The sequence below is a fragment of the Abramis brama genome (assembly GCF_963993115.1).
Source record: "Abramis brama genome assembly, chromosome: 9".
NCBI lineage: Eukaryota > Metazoa > Chordata > Actinopteri > Cypriniformes > Leuciscidae > Abramis > Abramis brama.
Genome location: NC_139971.1, coordinates 6,403,434 through 6,430,695, shown reverse-complemented (window position 1 = coordinate 6,430,695; position 27,262 = coordinate 6,403,434). Strand labels below are relative to the sequence as shown.

The window sequence follows — 27,262 nt, the reverse complement described above, 5'->3', positions numbered from 1 at the left end:
ATTATAACAGGTTATGATTAATTATTAATATTTATTTTGAGCTAATTTGCTACAAAAGTATTTTTTTTATGATCAGATTTTTTTTTGTCATATACTGTCTAAACTGTTTGCATGAAGCATTTTAAGTCATATCATTTTTTATATCTGTAAAGCCCATATCATCTTAGCTTCTAAAAGGCATAGCTAGCATGTGTGTCAAGCTAACATAGCAAGTTTTATCATGGCTGTCAATGTAAGGACATTTGCAACATGCTGAGGCCATGAGGCAAAAGACTTTGCCATTTGCCACATAACTTTGCAAGAATATATAAGAATATATTCCAACATTCACTTACACAAACACAGTTCTGTAAACTTCACAGTTAACTTGAAAATGTTTATTTTCCCCTTATATTATTTGTCTTTATACAGCCAATGTAACTTAGTGAAGCCCTGTCTATGCACAAGTAAAATAAATAAAAAATAATTTTAAAGGATTATTTTACTACATTTTAATGAATGTTGCAACTGTCCTGTTATAGGGTCAGTTACAACATTTGACATTGTCTATTTGAGTGTAAATTGTACATATTATCATATGTACACATGTTGCAGCAGTGTGGGTGGCTGACAGATGTGGGAATACTGTATTAAAATGTTGGTTTTCCAATACAAAAAAAATCTCTGATAAACTCAAGGAAAGTGTTGCAACCATCCCCCCTCTCCCATATTTTCACTAAGAGATTGCCTTTTGATTAATTTCTATACTGCTAAATTAATATTTTAAATTTAGTAATTGAATTAAGCAAATACATTTGAACAATAAACATTTACTATTAGGCTATAACACTGATATTTAATTTGTATGTTAAAAACTTAGTCGTCAATTTTTCCAGTAAGCACTATTTCGTTGAAACGCCATTTTATGCAACAGAAACCTGTATGTCGAGTTTATTTCAAGCTGAATACATACAGGCTCGAACGCATGTCTCAAAACCTAGAACGCTCCCTACCTAGTCAGCCTTTTCGGCCCAATAAGCGCGTTCCGTATCAGCTGGCCAAACATGCAGTCTAGGCAGCAGGACAGCACCCTAGATTGAGACGACGCCCACTCCCGCGTAAGGTGAGTCACTCCGCAGCCGAAACACGGATCGATACTAACGTTATACAGTCATACACGTACTTAAAATGAACCTTACATTCGTTTTAAAATATTAACGGATGTATTCACCTTACTTTGAGGGTTGTTTGTAGTGTGGAATTGGGTTTAAAGGTAAAGTGCAGTGCACCTGTAGAGACAGTATCGCTTGAGATAGTCACTCCCATTGTATCGCCAATCTCTCCGGAAATATCTTCTCATCTCACAGGTAACTTAGACGACACTTATACTTCACTCTCTGCGGAAGATAAATACATATCTCGTTTTAATCGTGTAATTTCGGTTTCGTGATTTACACGTCTTAGTTTGTTCGAAAGTTCAGGTGGAAGTTTTTATAGGACGGTTGAATGTTTTATTTTGTTGTCGCGTGCACTTGTTATGGGCGTTGTTGTTTTCCACATTTGTTTGACTTAAGCTGAGAATAACAAGTCTGTTTTTCCCTCTCAATACACAATTACTCGCCTTATTTTGTCAGCAGAAGAGGAAGAGTGAGAAGAAAGGTGTGTTGATATTCTGCCGGTGGTTTCTCGGACATGGACCCTATGGATAGAGGAATGCGATACACTCCCGGTTCTTCGGTAAGTTTCGCCATATTGTGATTTTTCAACCTGCCAAGCACCTTTAAACATCTAACGAAGAACTGAAATCTCACATAATTTATGTCCCAAAAACATATTTTTTCTCGCATGAATGTATTTCCTGTTGTATCAGAATGCGTAAGATTATAAGAACTGCAAGAGGTGGAAATTTGAAACGTTAAACAAGATTGTGGTTAGTTAGAGATGTGCTTAACAGGTCCATTTTAAACAGCAGTGCCACTACCCATATTCATCAAGTTCCCCACACTCATGGAAATCACATTAATAATCATAAAATTGTGGTTTCCAGACCTGGAAATGCATTGAAAATGAATTAGAACTTAAAACATCACACAAATTTCATAGTGGCTGGCTACACATTATTCTAGTTATGTTCAGCTCGTTTAATTTAGCTGAGCTTTCTCTGCGACTTGGTTGGTCTTTAAAGAGCAAGATAAAAGCTAGTATTGATAATATTCTATGTTTTGATCTAAAAGGCCTTATGACGCAATGAATGACAGAGTGACACATCGCATAACCTGATGTTTGAGTGCATTGAAGAGCAAGATAAAAGCTAGTATTGATAATATTCTATGTTTTGATCTAAAAGGCCTTATGACGCAATGAATGACAGAGTGACACATCGCATAACCTGATGTTTGAGTGCATTGAGCTCTTTAGTGGGTAAAACTTATTTAGTTACCAAAATTCACAAGTGTGCCACCAATGCTGAAGCTGGAGGTTTCACACCATGTATTTGTTTCAAATGTGCCAGACCTCATTTCCTGTCTGTAGTCACTTTTCTTTCCGTCTCGGTCGGATTGGCTTGTGTAAGGGATTTCATTTCTTTAGATCATCCATAGGAGTGTGAGTTTAAGCCGTTCTGCTGTGCTGACTACTTCATTGTCGTCTCTGAGGAAAGGGTGTCAATGGACAGTCACAAGACCTTAAATGAAGTGCTTCCAGACAGTCCACTATAGCAGTTTTTATGTCTTGTGATTATTGGTAGCTGACTGTCGTCTTGAGTAGATTCAAAACAGTCATGCTTTGGTGATATGTAGTGATTGTGAAAGATATGTGGTTTTCAACAGCCAGTGTCGATTCTGAGATATCTAGGGTATACTGTAAAAGAAAAAAAAAATCTAAGTTGTAAGCAAATCGGATTATTGGAGTACATTTGAAAAGAAAGTACCATTTCATTCTTTCTACTTCAAAATTTCATGTTTAATTCAATTTGCAGTTACTTGCCGTTTCTTTGTAATTATTGGTGACATTTAAATTGTTTCAAGTAAGTCCTACACCAAATATTTTTTTCAGTGTACTGGGTGACTGTTGGACGAAATAATACCAATAAGTGTATTACTATTTAAAATAGCAAATGAGACACATTAATAGTCATTTTTAATTCACAAAATTTGTGAAAGCCCTTTGACAGGGTTGTTTTTGGAATGTGTAAATTAGTGTGTTTTTTTTATATAGTTGTATTAATATTTTGAATTGGCTTTTATTTTTAATTAGTTTTTAGTACTTTTTTATGTGCTTTTGACATTTTTAAAGTTTTTTTTTTTATATATATATATATATTTCTATGTAGGTTTAATTTATTAATAATTACTAAAAATAAATTATTTATAGTTTTAGGTTTTTTTTTTTTTTTTTTTCAGGTGATCATTTTGGTGCTTTAACTCAAACCTATTTCAGGTTAAGTTTTTCCAACTAATATTTATATTTTATTTTGGTTTTATTTCAATTAACAGAAATGTTTTTAATAGTTTTAGGTAATGATAAAAACCCTGACTAAATATTGGTCTGTCACCAGTTACGAAGCACTGGGAAGTAAAAGTAGTGACACAACCGGCTCTTCACAAAAGTTAGGGTGGTTTCACATTTTATTATTTGTATGCATTGTGAAAATATTTAAGTTTGTATGTTTAACACAAAAAAGTTATACAACCCGAATTCCAGAAAAGGCTAATCATGTTACAGACCTGTTATAAATTAATAGTTGCAAGACGTTCTCCCAGCTGAATCTTTTCAAAATGTCTTGCTTTTTCGAACATTTATTGCCCCTGTGCCAACTTTTGAGACCTGTAGCAGGCATCAAATTTGAAATGAGCTCATTTAGTGGATAAAAGTGTAAAATTTCTCCGTTTAAACATTTGTTACGTTATCAATGTTCTATTGTGAATAAAATAGTGGCTCATGTGATTTGAAAGTCTTTTCGTTTTCATTTTATTAAAATTTAAAAAACGTCCCAACTTTTCTGGAATTCGGGTAAAAAAGATCAAGATATAAAAGGTATTTAAAAAAAAAAAAGATACTACTCCCTTGAATAGCTTTGATTTAGATTTTGTTTTAAAATTGGGCAAGCTGCCTTTTTTAAACATCACTGCTAGTTATATGTAGATCAGGTTAAATGTTTCGGCGCACATGGCAAGAACTGAGGATTTTGATGTGTTTTGAATGATCAGCAGTCAGAACGTTATTCTATTATTGTCTGACGTGTGTGTACGCCTGAATGCATTCCACAGATCTGTTACGACATGCTTACGGCAGTTAGCATTACTATGATCAAACACCCCCACAAATGAAACTGGCACAGAGAAAATGACTCAGGGATATCCCCTTATTCACTAGTGATCAGCTGCTTTTCATGCATCATGCATGTCGTCACAGAACGTCGACCGCTCAGCCCAGGTGGCGTTCATTCATTTACAACTGGACTTTCTTCACTCATTAACTTGAAAGTTGAAAGTCTTAAATTCAAACCAAAACAAAAAGTCTGATTAGAAGAACAACAATCATTCGGGTCTCTTAAAAATGGCATCAACTTTACTCGGCACTATTAAAGGGGTCATGACATGGATTTTTTTTTAATTACTTTAATAGGTTCACTTAAAAAATTAAAGGGGTTGTTGATTATGATTTTACTTTTCTCACTTTAGTTAGTGTGTAATGTTGCTGTTTGAGCATAAACAACGTCTGCAAAGTTGTATAACGCTCAAAGTTCAAAGCAAAGGAAGATATTTGCTTTTAAAGAAATAGTTTTTTAAGGACTACAACAAACGGCTGGTAGAGACTACACGAGCTTCCTCACGGGTTAGTGACATCACCAACCCTAAAATTTACATAAACCCCGCCCCCTGAACACACAGTCCATGTTGAGAAGAGGAAGAGTTGTAGTAAAGCACATTTGTGAGTCTGCTCAAGCTGTCGCATCCGTCTTTTCACATGCAATACAGTACTTAACACAAATGCAATAGCATGTCACTCTGTTGGCATCTTACAACAGTTCCCACACGAGCGATTTTATAGATTATCATGACACAATATCAAAGACTTGAAGATAGTTAACTCCATATCCGCAACATGCATTCATCAACTAACCATTCAGAAACGTTGTTGTCACTTCTTCTTGAGTCTCTCCATCTTTGTCCGACTCCAGTTTAAACATAAAGGCAGAACAGTTTCTGACATTTTAGTGCGTGTCTGCCTGAGGTAATCGGAGGTGCTAACACACACACACACACACACACACACAAGCTATTGAAGCTCCGCCCTCTGTGCCAGGAGCAGCAGCTCATTTGCATTTAAAGGGACACACACGAAATGACACGTTTTTACTGACCCTCAAAAAGGGACAATTTTAACATTCTGTGAAAAATTATCTGTGGGGTATTTTGAGCTAAAACTTCACATACTCACTCTGGGGACAACAGAAACTTATTGTTAAAAGGGGTATTATACCACCCCTTTAATATGTTTTTTTGCACAAAAACAAATACAGAAAAAACAATTGTTTTCAACATTCATACTGACCCTCTGAGATGATCTTTGGGATGTTTTTAATGAGCAGCTCCTTTAAATCTTGTTATTAAACACCTACTGTTATGATTGGCTAATGTCAGCTATCTAACAGAATCAACACCCATCACGTTCATCACGATACGATATCGATTCGATATGATATTTGCTGATACCTCAAAAAATTCTGTGATATGATTATGATTCGATTCGATTCAGGGCTATATCGATCAATTATCGATATTTAGATATTATGTGCCAAGTTTACACAACCAGTTACATTTTTATTCACTCACAAATGCAACCAAAATAAATAACATGACCGTTTAATTAAATTCTTTGAAAATTGCACACGCTCTCCCAATTGGGACATTTACAGCAGAAGAGTTCATTTGCTAAAACAGATAACTCCTGTAACACTGTTCGATGTTATGGGAAGGAGGAGGCGGGAACTGGCAAACATTTAACAACTTTAATAACAAAATAAAACAAATACAAAACGAAATTAAAAGACAGCAGCCCCTCACTGACGACTGCTGTCACAAATACCGTAAAACTTCAAATAATTGCCCGGGCTTTTATTTTCCCAAATCGCCGAACTGCACCGGCTTGTATTTGAGACAGGCGTCTATATGAGACAGGCCTTTAATTTAGTGTTGAGACTTCACCCTGTGCTGCAATATTCATTTAGTTTTACATTCATTTACAGAAATCAGCTGGTTGAATGAAAATTGATGATGTTATCGGATTTTCAGGTGATATTCTCAATTCATTCAGTTAACGGACGCTCTGAGGTAAAGTGAATTGAGACTGCAGACTAAGCAACGGTTGTATTTAATTGTACAGTACAATCATAACATAGTACAGGCATGATCTTAATTCCATAATGTCCTTAAACATAACAATATTGCTGGCCATAAACTGACAAAAGTGCGCATCCGGCGTGCGATACCTCGAGTTGTCATAGACGCGACGCGGCACTAACTCTCTCTGCCTGCCTTGCTTGCGCTAACAGCTCCCGCCCAGATGCGCAGGGCTCTCTTGCGTGCGCAATCTGCTCCATAGAACTGGCTTAAACAGACGATCTGATGAGTTTTAGAAGATTAGATACAACCCGAAACTAAAAAACAGACCAGGCCTCTATTTGAGACCAGCCTTTATTTATCCAAACCTGTAGCCACACCAGGCGTGTAAAAGAGACAGGCGTCTATTTGGGACTCGGCTATTATTTGAAGTTTTACGGTAATAAAACAAACAAAACACAACATAAATCCAGGCCTGTCCTCTCTCGTCCTTCACTGTCGTCGCTCCTCCTTTATGCTTCCGCTCCTCCGTGAGAGATGCGAGACCGGTGCGTTGCGCAGGTGTCGCTCATCAGTAATCACGCCACCGGCCGCGTGCCGTTCTCTCACGGCCCTCAAGGCAAATTTGATTTCTCATGTCATGACCCCCCCATGTGACAGTTTGTTGATGTTAGAAAAATTAACAATGGTTAGATTGTCAAATGTTTATAAACTTGTGGTCTCAAATATGCGGTAGGGAAGAGAAAAACCACATATACACACGTACACACACACAAGCTAAAACGGTTTAGATGTCCTTGAGAATCTCCTTGGGAATAAGCAGTTTATGTTTGGTTGATTTGTTCTTTAGACACTTTGTATGCAAAATCAAGAATTCTCTTCTTCTAGAGTTTCCATGAACTTCCGACTTTGGTGGAACTTTTTGTTTTGGCACATTTTTTGATGCATATTAAATAGAAAATAGGTCATGAACAATGAAATGTGACGGCCCTCTGAGATAACAGAGTTTGTTAGCGGTTATAAAAGATACAATTATAGGTCAGTGTTCCATAGAGAGCAAATTACACTACTGTTCAAAGTTTAGGGTCAGAATAGCTTTACCTAGCATTGTGTACCCAGTGTGATTTGTCTCGGTCAACACTATTTACTTTCTCAATACTCATTCCTTATCTTATTGTGCATGATTCATCTGTACAATCAAATCAATATTGAAAACGTATTCTCTTCACTTGTATTGCTTAAATTACCAAATAAACATGTATTACAATATTTAGTAACTAGAGTAAATGTAAAAGCAGTCCAAATTTTCACAGACCAAACCATGTTTTTACATCATGCACAATTTATTTTTACCCAGGGCACTGGTTTTGTCTATGATGGACACTATTTTTTATAATAATAAAAAAATTGGGGATTTACACACAGTTTGAGCTCATATGTTGTTAAAAAAAAGTTTATACTGTTGATCAATTACTCATTTACATTTATTCATTTAGCAGACGCTTTTATCCAAAGTGACTTAAAAATGAGAACAATAGAAGCAGTGAAACTAACAATAGGACAATATGCAAGTGCTATGACCCTTCCCAGTTCAATCTAACGCAGTACATTTTTTATTTTTTATTTTTTATAAATAGATATAGAATAGAATAGAAAGTGTTAGTATTAAAGCAGGGCTCAGTAGTTTCGGGATTTCTTCGCTGTATTCTCGCTTTTTGCTCGCAGGTTTCTCTCTAGAGCTCCCCCCACAGCTTCGGAATAGATATTTGACAACACTGTTGTAAAAACTCGTTGGCGATTCTCAGACACCAGAGGCTGGTCAACGACATCAAAGCAGATGGGACATTCTTTAAAACGTCTTCTTCATTCGGGTTCGAACAGCGTGAGGGAGCGCAATAATGACAGCATTTTAGCAGATTTATTTTGGCCGTAAAGCAATTGTTTACATCGCGAGACCTGGGCTGCGTTCAGCCCCGACAAAACGTTGCACAACGTTTTTTAAACAGAAACGGTGATGCGTTGAACACACTGTTCTGATGACGCAAGAGTTGCACCTATGGCAGCTGAGAAGGCCATTCTTTGTGTTCTTTGTGAAGAATTTTCGGAGCCTGATGAAGTCGGTATAAATATGTGTTTAATACTACAAAATATGCCCTATGTTACAGTTACTGCACTTGCCGCCCAGAACAAAAGAGAACATCCCAATCGAGTGAAGGGATTGCTGAAACTGAAATTGAAGCACACATCTTACCTAATTCAGACTAAAACACATCTATTTAGCCTCACATACTACTTTATTTGTAGTTCATACTGTTTTAATACCCTATATTTTCTTTCTCATTTTTAGGAAAAGCACTTAATTACCATTGTTTATTTCTATACCAAATGTCAAACACTTGCAATGAAGCTAAAAATATAAACAACTACATCATGTTGATATCCTATATTTTTACAATAAAACTTACAACAAACATGTCTTCTAATATCCTCAGTTGTTGCGTATACCGAGCTGCATCAAACACATTTGTAAATTACTTTCCTTGAACCCATTGTGCGAGTTCACTTTAATACCGCGTGCTTTATATACATGTTGCTGCTGATTGGACTGCAGTTCTGACACTCCCACCAAACAAGAGAAAACGCATCTCAAACCCTGTTGCACACCGGTGCACGCCGTTTCCAGGAAACATGACGTTCAACCCGGAAACCGTAGCAAAATGTTGCGCACCGTTTTGAACTTGAACATGCCCCTGATATCACGCAATACTTCCTGACGCAGCGGCCCGCCGGCTCAAAGTTGCAAGTGCGGATTTTCCGCTCACGGGCACCAGGGGGGTGCGAAACGACCACCATTCAACCCGGAATAAGTAATATAACCATTCCAATGACTCCGAAGCTGTTCAGTTAAGGTAAAAAAGTTACTTAGATCACCTTTAATGGATTAAGTGTCTTCAGCCGTTTCTTAAAAATGGCTACGGACTCAGCCGCTCTGGTTGAGATAGGCAGATCATTCCACCAGCAGGGAACAGTCCAGGTAAAGGTCCGAGAAAGAGATTTTGTGCCTCTTTGAGATGGCACCACAAGACAACGTTCGCTTGCAGAGCGCAAGTTTCTGGATGGCACGTAATTCTGAAGTAATGAGTTTATGTAAAAGGGAGCAGAGCCAGTGGTTGTTCTGTAGGCAAATGTCAGTGACTTGAATTTGATGCGTGCAGCAACTGGCAACCAGTGCAATTTTGTGAGGAGAGGAGTGAGAGGAGTGCTCTCTTCGGCTCATTAAAGACCACTCTAGCTGCAGCATTTCGGAGACACTGAAATTTACTGATAATTTACTTTTGCCTCTTTTTCTGTTAGGACAAGGACTGGGACCAAGCTGTCACATTCTTGCCAGCATCAGATAATAAAAAGCTGGAGAAGAAAAGGGGCCTTGGAAAAGTTAGGGTCATTGTTGGTCTGGTGATCTTGGCAGCCGTTTTGGCTTTGATCATAGGGGTTCTGGTCTGGCATTTCCATTGTAAGTCAATACTGCAGTCACAGTCAGCATAACACTGTTTCCAGTGTCAATAATGACAGTGTTGATCACATGTTTGTTGGTTCATGTCTCCTGCAGTCCGGAAGGATTTTAATTTACAGAAGATTTTCACCGGCTCGCTTAGGATACAAAATCAAGCTTTTGTGGATGCGTATGAAAACCCAGACAGTGCAGAGTTTCAAGACTTGGCAAAACAAGTCATGTCTCAGGTGAGAATTAAATTAAAGCTGCTTTTTCACATAGTGTTGACAGATAAAAGTGTTTTTGATTTTTATTTTTATTTCCATATTCAGCTGAAATCAATGTACTCAGAATCTCAACTGCTGTCAAAATATTATGTTGGTTCCAGAGTTCGAGCCTTCAGGTACGTCTACATCTGATTGTCCACATTAAAAAAAGAATAATAATTTGGTCATGTACCTGCTCTTAAAGTGCCCCTATTATGCGTTTTCAGATATTACCTTTCATGCAGTGTGCAATATAGCTTCTTGTGAATGTAAAAGTCTGCAAAGTTTTAAAGAACAAAGTGCACCACAAATAAAGTTATTGTTTCCTAAAGGAAAGAATTGATGCAAAACTGCTGAAACGAGTCATCAGCAATTCCAGTCTAACTTCCTGTTACATACCTACGTAACAGTGTTACACATTTGCATAGTGCCAGCCTATTGTCTTCATCGATGTCTACATTGTGCCGCAATCACTGTAGTTGTAGCCTGGAAGAGTTTGGTTGGTTTTGTCGAGAAGACCCCTTTTTCAGCCCTTCAAATCCACTTTGCATGCACTTCCAAAGGATGAGGACACGCTGCAATTAATACGGAAAAACCGACACCATTGTTCCTGTTTGTATCAAGCGCTGAGCAAGCCTCCGGAGCTATAATTCAGATATGGTAATGAGTGTTTTGATACCAACACGTGGTGTAAGCAGTTGACCAATCACAACAGAGTGTGTCATATGACCAATCAGAGCAAAGTAGGCTCACGGAAAGGAGGGGTTCAGACTCAGAGCGACTGAATCTTCGAACAAACCCTTTTTAGACTCTTTGAGAAATGAGGTGATGCTGCAATGTATATAAGAAGAAATGAAAGCGTTTTTTGACCTTGGATGCATGTACCGTAAAACTTCAAATAATAGCCGAGTCCCAAATAGACGCCTGTCTCTTTTACACGCCTGGTGTGGCTACAGGTTTGGATAAATAAAGGCCGGTCTCAAATAGAGGCCCGGTCTGTTTTTTAGTTTCGGGTTGTATTTCATCTTCTAAAACCCGTCAGATCGTCTGTTTAAGCCAGTTCTATGGAGCAGATTGCGCACGCAGGAGAGCCCTGAGAGACTTTTTTACAGTCTATGATCTGGGCGGGAGCTGTTAGCGCAAGCAAGGCAGGCAGAGAGAGTCAGCGCCGCGTCGCGTCTATGACAACTCGAGGTTTCCCACACCGGACGCGCACTTTGTCAGTTTATGGCCAGCAATATTGTTGTGTTTAAGGACATTATGGAATTAAGATCATGCCTGTTCTATGTTGTAATTGAACTAAATACAATCGTTGCTTAGTCTGCAGTCTCAATTCACTTTACCTCGAGCGTCCGTTAACTGAATGAATTGAGAATATCACCTGAAAATCCGATAACATCATCAATTTTCATTCAACCAGCTGATTTCTGTAAATGAATGTAAAACTAAATGAATATTGCAGCACAGGGTGAAGTCTCAACTAAATTAAAGGCCTGTCTCATATAGACGCCTGTCTCAAATACAAGCCGGTGCAGTTCGGCGATTTGGAAATATTGAAAATAAAAGCCCGGGCTATTATTTGAAGTTTTACGGTAAACCTATTATAGGAGACCTCCAAAACAAAATTAGGAACTTAAAATAGCATAATAGGGGCACTTTAAGTTTAATTTGCTTGCATGGCAAGGCTTATTCACAAAATCAAAGAGCAGAATGAATAGGCAAATTGTTCAACGACATCAACAAAACTATTTGCATCAAGAACCAATTTTCATCAGGCTCTACAAAAAGAAAAACATGTTTTGTTTTTTTGGCTGATTTTCGCCAAAAAGTACAAATTTATCCACAGGAATTCAGTGATCGAAGTGTGTCTGCTGTGAAATTAAAATTGGCCTTTTTTTCCCTTATGGTTATTATATTGTTAGATGGTCAGACTCTTGAGTGTTGCCTGTTTCTCCGTCTCCCTGCAGTGAGGGCAGTGTAATAGCTTACTATGAGTCAGATTTTACTGTTCCAGTGGGGCAGGACGCAGCGGTGGAACAGGCTGTGAGCGACTTAAATAACATCTATAGCTCCAGTAAATCTATGCGCAGAGGTGCGGAAAAACAAGGTGCCCTGATCTTCGATCATGTTGTGTCTTCAGGTAATATAAATTCATAGTACATCCATTACATAGTTTGGATAGATGGATGAATCTCACTAAATGTGTAGATCATATTTTTCTGCAAAATCAAAATTATAATTTGAATAATTCAATTCACATTTATTTGTATAGCACTTTTAAAAATTCACATCGTTTCAAAGCACCCGCATTAAATATACATCAGGTAGACAAAAAAAAAGTATTTTCTCATATAACACAAGAAATCAAACCAACATTAGGCATTATGAGTTATGAGTACAACTGCAAATTGCGTTGTAATTGGAAACCTTTGACGGTCTTTGGACTACAGAATGTGAACACACCTTAACACGGGACCGTATGAAAGCAGCTGTCTATCAGTGGGTACCGAATTGAGTTGAAATAGTCTTGACTCTTGGACCCGCAGTCCGCCCATGCCTTTTGATTCCCAACCCGAATTGCAAATGACAATGTAAACAGATTGTTCACCCGTTGCAGCAAATATTAGCACATCACCCGCCGGATACCCGTCCGCGTGCAGGACTCTGATCTGAAGTCCTTGCGGAGGTTAGCCTTATCTCTTCACAGGTCATCTGAAATGTTCTTAAGAAGCTGGATCCAAACTGGAGCTGGCGTAGTCTCTAGTTACCTCGGGATGGGCATATTGAGATAAAACAGAAAAGCAAATGTAAAATAATGAACTTAGCTGGTGTTCATAACATTTTGAGCAATAGATGGTCAATGTGAATTTGATCTAATATAACTTATGAGATGCATTATGTAAATGTAAAATATTTCACATATGAAAATGCTCTCCCTCCTTTAGTGGACTTAGATATCCTAGGTACTACCGGAAGCCCTGAGTTTTGTGACGTTAAAGCGCATGATGGATTGTAGGGCGATAAGGAACATCTATTTTAGGGTATGTTTACACGACAACATTGTGCTAAAAATAGAAGTTTTTCATTTGTGTTTTTCGTGTACAGACCACAACGTTGTCAAAATGATTCCCGTTCACACGGATGATCCACGAATACAACTAAACACGCTGTGTTATTCATGCCAGGCCAGTAGATGGCGATGTCACTTTGTAAAGAAACATTACACGCCTATAGACCGAACACATGCGCATGACGTCATCGTTTTCAAAGATTTGTTTCAAAAAAAGTTTTCATGGAGATGATATTGTTATCATTTTCAAAAACGTGCACTTTTGAAACCCGTTTTTTTAGTTGAAAATGGTGTTGTGTAAACGGCTATTTTATTTTGCATTTCAGTAATTAGATTTGGGGGAAGTGTGCATTATTGTCATGAAAGATACTTTTTCCTACAAAGTAGGTTTAATTTCCCCTGAAAAAAATTAAATAAAAAAAATATATAATTTCTTTTTTTTGTGATTGTGGTTGAAATGTGACCTGGTTCTTCACATGTTTTGTGAGATTCATCCAGATACTGATCTCTTGACTGCATGCTATCATGTAAAAACCTGAATATCCATGATACTGAAGCACAGATGCTTGTCTTCAGCCAGATTCATTATAACTATGTCAATCTTTCATTAACAGCTCTGGACACACGTTTGTTCTCAAATGCCAGGAGTGAGTTAGTCCATTACATATATCTCTCAAATACTGTCTGTTCCAAAACCTAGTGAACTGCCTCCATATCAAGCAATTAAAGGTATCATAGGTATGCTCCTGAGTCCTGACATGAAGGCTATTCCATAAGGTAACTTAAGGCAGCATCGCCATGAGCAGTCTGATAATGCATTGCAACAAGGTTAGTGAAAAAATAAATCAGAGATGGCAACCTAAAAAGACTATCAAAGACTTGAGATATACAAAGGCTCATATTACTATGAATGGGAGAAAGTGGCTGGTCCAGCCTTGGTTTAAGCATTTAGAAACAAAATTTATGAGACAGTTGTTGTCAGATTTCAAATAGAAAATTTAATCATGAGGCTTGGTGAACATTTGAGGTTAAGTTACATTTGGTTAATAACAAAGGATGTCTAATCAATTGATTTCGCATAACTTTAAAAAATAAAAAATAAATATTATTTGAACAATAATAATAATGATAATAAAACCGTTTTCTGATGTAATACAAAATGTATTATCAAAAACAGTAGGAATCAAATGAATGCATAAAACTTTTAACAATTTAATTAAAATTTTAAAATGTATTAAAATTAAATTTAAGCGTTTCCTTTAATCTTTTTGCCAAACAAACTGCAGCACGAAAATTTTTGCGATTCCTTAAATACATTTTTTAATAAGCTGTTTTATTTGAGAAGTACATTATACTGTACAATAGTAATATTTCTGTCATAATTTCTTCAAGTTAAACCAAACTTTTATTTGGCTGGAGTGTATCTTACCAGTTTTATCAGCTGAAATGATGAAATACTCATGAGGTGAACTGCCAGAGCAGCTCTGGAGATGAAGTTCATGTGGCGTGTCCTAATATAGTGTGACGGCAGACGTTGAAAACAGTTTCGTGCATTGCAGAAAATCATAGGGCCCCAAGTTCAGGAGGTTTTGGAACAGGACTTAATTTCCTAAGCACATTCATACTTATTATTGTACAGTGTATCTGATAATAAATGTGTAAGAATAACCTTTTGTTTTCCTTATGTCTAGCAAATACGAGATACTCCCAGCACGCCAGAGGTACTGTGGATGAGATCATTAAATCACCGGGTTTCCCTGACTCCCCATATCCTCCAAACTCTGTTGTGCAATGGCAGCTTCGGGGAGACCCAGGCTATGTGCTAAAGTTGGCTTTTGACACCTTCAACCTGGAACAAAACTGTGCAAATGACTTAGTGAGAGTGTATGACTCTTTGGTCCCCATGGACAGATTCCTTATGGCAGAGTAAGGGAATGGTGAATTGTGTTTGTGGCTGTAGCGCCATCTGGTGGCTGAATAAGCTCCTGAAATATCAACATAGGTGTGAAATTTCAACATAATTGAGTTTCTCTCTCTCTCTTAAACAGGAAGTGCGGCTACTATTCTCCCAGTGATCCTCTAACCTTCATCTCATCTCGAAATGTTATGCTGGTCACCTTGGTAACCAACGATAAAGGGAATTATCCTGGTTTCAGAGCCCGTGTCTCTCAGATCAAGCGAGATGGTAAAGATCAATCCTGGCTGGCTGAACAAAAACATACTTGACTGATTAATAGTAGGGGATGCGTTACTGTTATTTATTTTTTTTATCTCTCACTGGATCTTCCCTTTCAACAGATATCACATGTGGTGGTGCATTGACTGGATCCTCTGGTAGTTTCCAATCACCGGACTTTCCTAATTATTACTCCCCCAACACAACATGTCAGTGGAACATCGAGGTGAGGCCCAGACACTCATGTTGAACCAGTTCATGTCCTGATGAACCACTTTTATAAAAGTGTTTGGTGCTTTATGAGCACTCATCTGTATCTGTTGTTTAAAGGTTCCAGCTGGCAAATTCATCAAGCTGAAGTTCCCCAAGTTTATGGTTTCAACAGACAGTTGTACAGATTATGTGAAGATTGCTGATAAGAGGTCAGTATATTAGAGCTTCAGTTAAACTTTTCACAGAAATGTCTATTGTCCGATCTGAATGATCTGACGTTTCTCCAAGAGTGCTGATGAAGCAGAGGACATTTCACTTTTGGATCTTGGTCTGTATTTTCGTCTGTATTTATGTTTTGTTTTCTAGTAAAACATTTTTTTTTTAAATCTAAACATCCTTAAAACAAGATTTACACAACAAATGTTTCATTTTCAGAGTTCAAATTTAGTGAGGTTTCTTCTTCATTTGATCTTGAACCAATCGGCTGCACCATTCATTTAGCTGAAGATTTCATACTTGCATCACGAGTAATAGTTAAAAGAACGCAATCTCTATTCAAACACCCATGCGATCTTATTCCTAAATGACCACGATTCAGCTTTGTCTGTTAAACCTTTGACAAGTACGATCACACTGATTCAAATCTGCTTTGGCGTTGCCGCTGACCCAGAGAGAGCAGTAGTCAATTATAGGCATTTAACAGCTAATTTAATTTAATAGCTTCACAAACCTTCTTTTGTCTTTTCGATCACACAGTATCAGTATTGCTGTGTTACAATAACTCTACAGTAGTGATCAAAATAAAATAAATCACCTTCTGAAAGTAACTTGACGCTTCAAATAAAGATTGTATCAGTTACATTGTTACGCCAGTATGTGACCCCATTTGTTACTGAATCATTAATTCAAGAGATTCGTTCAAAAACGCTGATTCGTCCAGTAATGTAACAAGTGAAGTATTTGAGTCATTAAATCATACATTCAAACTGATTTTTTTTCAAATGAAAATGATTGTAAGATTTTTTTAAATAGACTACATTAATTAACAATTTGTCAGAACCTCTAGTAAATGAAATGTTATTTTGTTAAGTTGTCTGTTCAGAATCATGGGAGAATTGTCATCTCCATTTTAAACAAGAAAAATATGATTCTCTGTTTATCCAGACTCTTTACAGCTCTAACTTACATGCTTATTTTTACTTTGCAGCAAATTGTGTGGGCAGCTGGCAGCTAATCATTTGGTTACCGTCAACAGTAGCAAGATGACTGTTGTGTTCTACTCGGATTCATCATATGTAGATCGAGGTTTTAGCGCCACTTTTGAGGCCTTTGAGCCCACTGACCGTAAGTAAATGCATTAAAATGGTTAACTGGTAAAAACTGGGTCACAGTTTTGACCATTTTAGTAGTAGTCTGGCCCGAGATGGAAAAAATAGACTGATTGCTGATGCCAGTAATGGTGCTGTTACAGTTTTTAAAGTGGTGTCAATGTTAACATTAGAAAGTTAATTCAGTTTCTGAATCTCTCAGCCTGCCCGGAGATGTTCCAGTGCAGCAGCAAACGCTGTGTAAAACCAACAATGCGCTGTGACGGCTGGAACGATTGTGGTGACAGCAGCGATGAGAAGAACTGCCGTAAGTGTTCCTTGAACATTGTCTTTAATCAAACACACAATTGCACACTTGCCCCCTCTGTATGTGAATTTAAGCTCAGGCATACACTGTGATTGAATGTGGATGGTTCGTATTTCAGAATGTGACTCCAGCATGATCCAGTGCAGAAACGGGTTCTGTAAGCCCATGTTCTGGCAGTGTGATGGCGTAAATGACTGTGGAGATGGTACAGATGAGATTAATTGTGGTAAGACCCTTTGTCCTCTATCTTTTCCTTCCTTCCATCTCTTTCTGGCTGCATCTGAAATCTGAAGATTGCGGCCTCCACAAGCAATAAAAGAAAAAGTCATCAAGATGCATCTTAATTCATTGCTTTTTTAACATTCTATAAACAAAGATGACTTCATCTGGTCAGATTTAGAAGACAGCTTAGATGTATCCTTCATTCTTTATAGTTGCGTTTCCACCGCAGGAATTTTCCCCGGGAACTAGGGACGGTGGGGTGGTACTCTGTGTGTTTACTCCGCAGGAACCAGGGTCTAAATGAAGTTCGGGGTAAAAATGTTCCCCTCCGAAAGTCTCTGCTTGCGAAGTAGTACTTTTTCAAAGTTCAGGAACTTTCGGGGGTGGGACTTGGACGCTGAACATGCTGATTGGTTGACTCCACGCAGCATTTTATTTCAACCACCATTTTTAAAAGTCTGTTGCGGTGCGTGCAGTAACAGTTGTTTGCTCTTCGAATCAACACTGGAGTTTGAAAAGTACGACAGATGGACCGATGATGAGGTTCAGGCTTTATTAAAGGGGTGGTAAAACGCCTTTTTTCGAAGGCTTGATTGTGTTTGCGGGGTGCACTGTAACATGTGTTCATGCTTCGTTTTTAAAAATTCGCATTACTTTTCACATATTTAACCATTATTCTACACTGCTCTGTGTCTCCCTGTAAAAACGGTCGGATGATTTCCGCTTTCTATGAAGCCCCCTCCCTTCAAAATACGCAATGGGCTCAGATTGGTTGGCTGGCCCAGTGTGTTGTAATTCGCTAACCGCCAAGTGCACGTTGTTCGGACACGTCACGCCCCCTTATCTTTACCGGTAGTTTGTGCTTCAGTAAAGAATGGCGTCAATATTGCCACACCAGTTTGAGCACGAATCAGACCCAGGGAATGTTAGTGGAGAAGATCGAGCAGAACCTGTTCAAGAACGGCTGTTAAAGGACGTTTCAGAAAGGTATGTTTTTTGAAGATCGCTATATGACACTGTTACTTTTGTATATTTAGAACGATTGTAGCTAAATATCTGTTGCCTGAACTATTAATCCAATACGAACACTAAACATTGGCTTTACAACAGTAGCCAAATCAAACACAAAACCATGTTTAGCATGCCTGTAGATAAACAATACATAAAAGCTATAATCAAAGAATAATTTACACTGATCACATAAACGATAACACAACAACCACGAACATTCCAAGTTCGCTGCGCTGGTGACATTAAACAGAAGTTTGTATGTGTTTGTCGGATAAGTATGAATTGACGTTAGCATTTAACAAACTGGTTTGTGGAGCCAAACAGCGTTGTCCTTCGTTTACTTCCTTGCTACAACCTACAATTAACAATACGAACTATTACAGGAAAACACAACGACGAAAAATAAATCATACAGGTTGTGGCCCGTAAACAGCTTCTGTTTTTGAAGTTGGAACTGCTCCATCTTTCAGGACTAGCCGTTGTGCGAATCCTTCATCGGAGGAGGGGTTTATGTAAATATTGGGCTTAGTGATGTCAGCAAGCCCGCAGGAATGTCGTGTAGTCCCTACTGGCCGTTTTTTGTAGTTCTTAGAAATTGATTTCTTTAAAAGCAAATATCTCCCTTTGCTTTAAACTTTGAAAGTTGTAACTTTGCAGATGTTGTTTATGCTCAAACGGCAACATTACACACTAACTAAATTTAGAAAAGTGAAATCGTGTTTTACCACCCCTTTAAGCTTATATGCGGAGGACAAAATCAAACTGGAAAGTTGTGCGCAGTCCTACATCACCAGACTAATTTGCCTAATCTTCATTTAAAGATTAGGCAGCAAAAAGAGCAAAAATATGCAATTTGGTGCAGATGTTGTTTATATGGCCACAAAGTTTGATGAAATTTGATAACTTGGTTAATAGACTACTTGCATAAATTGCAAATACAGTAAATATCAGTTGTCACTATATTGTCACCTGTCTTAGTAAAAGGATATTTAATTGATTTGTTTTATGATCAAAGCTATATAGTTGTTTTTTTTTTGCGTGAGGGGGACACGAAACATATAATGCAACGCAATAGAATGATGACTGAGAGATGAAAAAATAAACGTTTCTCTAATGCCTGATGTATCGTATTTGATGCATCTAAAAAATATTTTTTTACAGATAAGTAAAGAAAACCTAAGTTACTTCAGTCCAGTAAGAGTTCATGTTGAAATATTGATAACAATATGAAAGTTGTTCTTATGTTTACTTTATGAAAATCAGTAGAGATTTCTCAGCAAAAAGACACGTGTAGCATGACCTGAAGCGTTCTTACAATTACTTCCTAAAAAAAGTGTATAGGCATATAGTAGATTGTGTTCAGATTTTTTCAACAAAGTTTTGATTGTTGATTCATGTATCAAATATGATACAGCAGGCTTTATAGGGTTAATGTTCCTAATGATAGATATGAAGTGTTACTGATAAATTCATAGCGTAAAGTAAGAAAACCCCTGTTTTAGGTCATTAGACATTGTTATTGAGACATGGAAATTAGTCCAAAATGAGTCCCATTTCCTTATGAGATACTGAGGAGGTGCTAACACACACACACAAGCTCTTGAAGCTCCGCCCTCTGTGCTGGGAGCAGCAACTCATTTAAAGGGACACACACGAAACAACGTGTTTTTACTGACCCTCAAAAAGGGACAATTTTAACATGCTGTAAAAATTTATCTGTGGGGCATTTTGAACTAAAACTTTACATACACACTCTGGGGACAACAGAGACTTATTTTACACATTAAAAGGGGTAAAAAGGGGCATTATACCACCCCTTTAATGCTCCTCTGTTGACAGACCAGTCAGCTAAGCGACTGTCTTCTGTTTCAGATACAGCCTCTATCTCTCTCTTTATCATTCTCTCCCACACAGAAACAGATCTCCACACTTGCTTTGACATAATTGTCCTCTTTTCTGGCAGGATGTAAGGTTGGAGAATTTAAGTGCAGTAACGATCAGTGTATCTCCGAGAAGCTGAAGTGTGACGGGAATCGTGACTGCAACGATGGCTCAGATGAAGATGGATGTAAAAGAGGTGACTATATTTTAGATAAAGAATGATGCAAGCTTGATCGGACAATCTAAACATCAAGTTTATTTTAGCATTATTTTAATTTTGATCACATTTAAAATATTCAGAAAATAATATTAGGGCTGTAAAAATATAGCGTTAAGCCCTGATATATTAAAGGCAAAGCTAAATGTGACGTTTATTATATGGGTTTATGTGAAATTTGTTCACTTAAATTAAGTTTTTTTTTTTTTAAAGCCTATTAATGTTAAAAAGTTATAGCTTTCAATTATACTGTAATGTTGAATGGCTATAATTGAGAGAAATTTTTTTTATAGAGACATCAGTATCAGTACTGGTATTATTGATACTGGCCTTCATTCACGGTGCTTAGTAAAAAGATGCCATTAAACACATATTTAAAATATACTGTCTTTATGTTGTTTTTACATTATTCTGGAGATTGAATGTGAAAGTATTACAACATAAATATATATTAAAAACTTTAATGTTATGTGTGATTAATCGTGATTAATTACTGAAAAATGTGTGATTTAATTAGTTAATTCTTTTTTATCGATTGACAGCAGTAGAAAATATATATTACGGAAAATATTCTGAAATCTGAAACACTTTCCTTCTTTTCAGTCATTCTTAATGCTTGTTTTTCTTTCTTACAGACATTTCTTGTACAGTCTCAACTTTTACATGCAACAACAACAAATGCGTCACCAAAAATAACCCTCAGTGTGACGGGATAGATGACTGTGGCGACGGCTCCGATGAGTCCAACTGCAGTGCGTGTCATTCACATCCTTATACATATACTTCTGTTCTCATATCTGTATCCTGCTTGGTTTAAAGTTGATTTCTATCTCTCCCTCTTTATTCTCTAGACTGTGGCAAGAAAGCTTTCAAGACGTCTCGTGTTGTGGGTGGGGAGGACGCGGTTGTGGGCGAGTTCCCATGGCAGGTCAGCCTCCACATTAAAAACATGGCTCATGTTTGCGGTGCATCAATCATAAGTGAACGCTGGCTTGTGACGGCTGCCCATTGTGTACAAGATGACAAAATCAAGTGAGTTTCCTCTGTTTCTCTTCTCTCTTTTTTTTTTATCTACAACTTTTACTTTAGAAACTCATTAACTCAACAAAACTAAAAAAATAGAGCAAAATGTTTCACAAAAACTGTTGTGACACTACTGTCAGGATTTACTAAAGACACGTAGTGAAAAATTATCAATGAAAAAGCGTGGACACAGTAATTTTTCACCTTATTGCATATGCATTTGTAGGAGTTTCCCTTTCAGATGAAAGGGGGAGGGGAGAGGAGAATTTAAATAAATTATGCATGATTTAATAAGGTTTGCGTTAGTTAATTTAGTGGTATTTCAATATAGTACTATTTAACACCATAAAAAAGGACGTCTTAACCTATTTTGCCCTTGACTTGCTGTAATAGTTACAGTATTAATCAAAATTATTCAATCCCCATGGCAAATCAGGTTGTTTGCAATTAAGAAATCACATAAAAGTAACTGAAATCGCTCAACACAACAGATGCTTCAAGTGGTTTCCCCAAATCATGAAAATGCAACTTTTAATGACTTCTGCAGTCTCAAAATTGTTCAACCTCTTCATGGCAAGCATCTTTAGTACATAGTAGAACACCCTTCTGCTGTAATGACCTGCTGCAAACGAGATGTATAACCAGACAGCAGCTTCTGGCAGCGTTTCTGAGGCCTCCAGTTCAGTAATATTCATGGGTTTGTGTTCTGCAACTGATTTTCTATGGGGTTCAAGTCAGGTGACTGTGATGGCCACTGTAGAATCTTCCAGGACTTCTTCTGCAACCAAGCCTTGGTGGAATTTGAGGTATGTTTGGGATCACTGTCCTGCTGGAAGGTCCGACGCCGCTCAAGCTTCAGCTTCCTCACTGACGGCATGACGTTTTCTCCCAGGATTTCCTGATATACAAAAATGAATCCATCTTGCCTTCCACACGCTGCAGGTTTCCAGTGCCAGAGGATATAAAGCAGCCACAGAGCATCATACCACTGATCCACAGGGCTGAAAAGTTCCAGTTTTGTTTCATCACTCCACAGAACAGAATCCCAAAACGTCTGTGGCTAATTTATATGGTTTAGAGCAGATTGGAGCCGACTTTTCTTGTGCTTTTGGGTCAGTAGTGGTGTACGTCTCTGCAAGCTGAAACCTCAGTGCCTGTTGCCACCAAGTCTTGCTGCAGGTCTTTTGCAGTCACTCGAGGGTTATTCTGAACCTGCCTTCTCAGAAATCTGGTTCCAGCCATTGACTGTTCCTTAAACTTTGAACTTGCGAACTATGCTTCCAACGGTGTCTCTAGGAGCATTTAATGCTTTCGCTTTCTTTTTGTATCCTGTTCCTTGTTTGTGAAGGGTGATGATATCTTCTCTTAACTTTTCAGACCATTCTTTTGACTTATTTCTAACATGCAGTCAAACGTGACACTCAACAAACCTAGCCAGTTCAGATATTTCATGTGTTCTCGCTCAAGCACACCTGGTGCAACTAATGAAGCCCTTGATTTGCATCAGGTGTGCTTGAGACAACACCTGTTTTACAGATTTGTGCTGTTGTTAATTTTGAGACTGCAGAAGTCATTGAAAGTTGCATTTTCAGTTGAATTTGTAGAAACCACTTGAAAATATTTGTTGTGTTGAGCTGTTTCAATTACATAAGTTTGATTTGTTCATCGCAAACAGTTGAAAAAGCAAAACAAAAAAAGTCTGTAAATTTTGCCAATAAATCTGATTTGCAAAAGGGGTTGAATAATTTTGATTACAACTGTACTTCCAACACAGAGCGTGTGATAATAGAGAGAGAATTTTCTCCACTCGTGTTCATTTATTTGGAATGCCTGAGGAAGACATTATCCAAACTTATTGCCACGTTATTTTTAATTTGCTGCATCTGTGCTGTTAGTAGATGAGCCACACCTGATTATCATTGGTTCTGCATGTTTGCGACCCAGGGCTGTTGTGCTGCTCTTGGTAGACTGCTTTGATCATAATGGAAATGAACTGCTGCGTCTGTGTTTTTTGTTTTTATCTGCACATTGTTAGTAAATCACCCACAGAACTTCCCATCGTCACTTTTAGGCGCTTTTCATGCTAATTTGCCAGCAAGTTTAGTAAATCTGTTTTTCCTGTGTAAACTTGAGCAGAACTGACTTAATACATCCACTAAACAATCACCAAAACACCAGTTGATTAAAATTAATAAGAAATATGACTGAAAGAAGTTCTAAGAAAAGTTATAGTATCATTGGTTGGCAGATGCTACTTGGTTTATTTATATATACATACATATTATATATATATATATATATATATATTATATTATATATATATATATATATATATATATATATATATATATATTATATTATATATATATATATATATATATATATATAAAAATATATATATATATATATAAAAATATATATATATATATATAAAAATATATATCGACTATCGCAACTTCCGTTTTGTGCCGACTTGAATAACATTTTGTTTTTTGGTTTTTGTTTTTTTAAACAGTTAAATAGTGTAGCTTTAATATAATGAATATACTGTTTTAATTCATCAGTTAAATTGGTTTTAGGCTTTAAGAGTGGAAAAGAGAAAACCTTCATCTCTGTTAGGGCTGACTTCTAATAGTCGAGGATTCGACGATTCGATTCGGAGAGGTCTGATTCGACTATGAACCTCATAGTCGAATACATGGGCGTCAGTTTGGTTTGAAATGTGCTGGGGACAGAGACGCATTCGCATTTTCAGAAGGGCTGGGTACAAAAAAATATTTTCCGCTTTCGCGCAGGTCATGTTTTGAAAGACGATGTCCTGTAGCTTACTAATGTAAATAAATAAAAATGTATTCAAATCTGCTTCACATTTTCAGCAGGGCTGCGGAGCGGCTGTGGGTTGACTCCACACGGTTCTCATGGGCTTTATATATAGGCTAAGTCCTAACGTGAAAAAAGCTTTACGTGGTTTAATGTACCTAAACAATGATTACCAAATTTCCCTCTCATATTGCTCCTCATAACCACTGAAAATGGTCAAAAAATCGAACCCAGAGTCCAATTATTATGGACGTTATCTGATATTAAGCGTTTCTGCTTTACATTTTCAGCAGGGCAGCGGAGCGGCTGTGAGTTGACTCCACACGGTTCTCATGGGCGTGAAAAAGCTTTACGTGGTTTAATGTACCTAAACAACGATCACCAAATTTCTCTCTCATATTGCTCCTCATGTTTATGAAATGTTATGATATATGTGTGATATGTTTTGTTCATCTGGCTTTAAATGAATAAAAGGTATTTGTTACACACCATGTTTTTCTTTTAGTTTTTTTTAGCTCTTTTGTTTGAAATGGAAAAAATCTAGCTGCTATCTAAAAAAAAAAAAAAAAAAAAAAAAAAGGTTCGACTATCAGTCGACTACGGCAAAATCTAACGAATCAGATTCGACTATGTAAATCCTTAGTCGAAAACAGCCCTAATCTCTGTATATCTGATGAATCCTCAGGTATTCTCAGCCGGGCACATGGGAAGCATACTTGGGTCTTCACACACAAAAAGATAAACAGACGGCAACGAAGAGATTCCTAAAACAAATCATTCCTCACCCGTCCTACAACCCCTACACCTATGACTACGACATCGCTCTCATGGAGCTGGATTCAGCCGTGACCTTCAGTGACACCATTCGACCCATTTGCTTGCCGAGTGCCACCGATGTCTACAACTCTAGTGACTCTGTCACCATCACCGGCTGGGGTGCCACTAGAGAAGGGGGTCAGTAAAAGAACTATACAATAATGCTTACACCTCTCACAAAGCCTGTCATATTTCACAAATTCTTATCTTTTTTAAACTTCGCTCTTGTCTTTGATTTGTAATTGCCGTGTGTTTATTTCAGGCGCTGGAGCGATTGTGCTGCAGAAAGCGCGGGTTCGCATCATCAACGGTACGACGTGTGATAGACTAATGACTGGTCAGATCACTTCTCGCATGATGTGTGCTGGCGTTCTGACAGGAGGAGTGGATGCTTGCCAGGTGAGTTTCATGAACTTTTTAAAAAAATCTTGAAATTTTAGTGCTTTAGCACACAAGTTCACAGGATTTATTTTTTTATTTCTGTTTATTTAATTATTTTGTTTAGGAATGCGTGATATATCGGTAGCATATTTGTTACCGGTCAATATTAGAGATTTTTTTAAATATCAGTTTTGGTCAATATTGGATATTTAATTGGTTGTGCTAATTTCCTCCGATTTTGCACTTTGCTTAATATTTACTTGGTTAATCTTTAAAAACACAAAAAATGTAACTACACTGTTAAATAAATAGCCGTGGCTGAAAGTATTGGCAGCGACATAAATGTTTCGCAAAGTTTGCTGCTTTTATATCCAGTATCTCTGAAACCTATTTTAATGGACATTTTGATTGATTCTGTGAGGCCAGATTTTGGTTTAGATTTTTTTTTTTTTCGTCAATTATAAACTTTAAAAACCTTTTAAGTGGTGTAAAATTTGGTTTTGATTTGTTGTTTATATATAGTTTTGTTATTTATATATTTTTTCAATTTTCAATTTGTTTCTCACCATGAATATAGCCATGGTAGCTGGCATAGTGTTAAATTATAATCAAACACACAATTTATTTAGACAAAATCATATAGAATTTTTATATCAGCCATTTATAGGTTATTGACCATAAAATGAACATTATGATCGTCTTTTTAGTATCGGTCAGAATTTTAATATTGTGCATCCATAAGTGCTATTTTATTTAATCGTTTCTCTTTATTTTATTTCCTCTCTCTCCTGTTATTATCATCCATTTAAATAACTCTCTTTATCTTTGCTCAGGGTGACTCTGGCGGTCCTCTGGCCTTCTTATCGGATGAGCGTATGTACCTGGCGGGAGTTGTGAGCTGGGGTGACGGTTGTGCCCGCAAAAACAAGCCAGGCATCTACACAAACGTCCCAAAATTCAGGGGCTGGATCAAGGAGAAGACGGGAGTATAACTTACCTGGAGATTATGATGAACTGAGAAATTTTATGAACTGTTTTGATTTCTGAGGCCACAAATATTTTAACAACATACATGGAATAACCCAGTGTAGCCCTGCAAACAGAGGGATGGACATGTTGACCAGTTTTTGCATTTTTCAAAATTGTTTTATATATTTGTATATTTTATGAGGGCGGTATGGGGTCTTAAGGTGTGTAAATAAATGTCTTATTTTCTCCTTTTAAAGAGTTTTTAGTAACTACATTCTTGAAGTGACGCTTTTATTTTTGAATGATTTAGTTGTTTGGTTCTGTACCTTCAGTTTTCTTTGTTTCAGAGAGTGTGTATTTCTGGAGTCACACATACATACTTAAATGTGAACATGCTTTTTATGACTTTTGTGCAAAATGTATGTAATGTAATGTGACTTTAAACAAAGTTTGAGTTTTTTGGAATCTGGAGTGCTCAGGGATTACATTTAACACTTTAAAAATAACAAAATTGTTTCATGCAACATGATTTACCAATTTAGCAACGTTTTACAAATAAAATGTGTATCTGGTTAATACAGTGTGAAATGTGTAATGCGTTTACTAAAAGAGCAACAGTCAGGTTCCACAAGTACAAATTCCATTCATGTTCTGCATGGGGAGTTTTTTTTTTTTTTTTTTTTTTTTTAATGATAACTTTAAATGAAGACTACGGATATTGCCATCTATAGTACATGCTGTCTGTA

The 27,262-nt window shown here is 37.2% G+C and overlaps 1 protein-coding gene across 3 annotated transcripts; it reads left to right on the top strand.

The window, feature by feature from the left end:
* Positions 1 to 1,072: 1,072 nt before the first annotated feature.
* st14a (ST14 transmembrane serine protease matriptase a) lies at positions 1,073 to 27,099 on the top strand. Of its 3 annotated transcripts, none has more exons than XM_084123671.1 (20): positions 1,073 to 1,102; positions 1,617 to 1,716; positions 9,678 to 9,837; positions 9,934 to 10,064; positions 10,149 to 10,219; positions 12,050 to 12,222; positions 13,767 to 13,799; positions 14,844 to 15,078; positions 15,201 to 15,337; positions 15,451 to 15,554; positions 15,659 to 15,750; positions 16,749 to 16,885; positions 17,072 to 17,176; positions 17,295 to 17,402; positions 20,373 to 20,486; positions 21,143 to 21,259; positions 21,359 to 21,539; positions 25,036 to 25,304; positions 25,429 to 25,565; positions 26,381 to 27,099. In XM_084123671.1, exons 2-20 carry the CDS (start codon positions 1,672 to 1,674, stop codon positions 26,537 to 26,539), a joined length of 2,508 nt encoding a protein of 835 aa, XP_083979797.1. In that variant the 5' UTR covers positions 1,073 to 1,102; positions 1,617 to 1,671; the 3' UTR covers positions 26,540 to 27,099. The 3 variants fall into 3 exon arrangements, with proteins under 3 accessions (XP_083979797.1, XP_083979796.1, XP_083979798.1); XM_084123670.1 differs by having other exon boundaries at positions 1,090 to 1,346; XM_084123672.1 differs by lacking the exon at positions 1,073 to 1,102 and having other exon boundaries at positions 1,358 to 1,716.
* Positions 27,100 to 27,262: the final 163 nt, after the last annotated feature.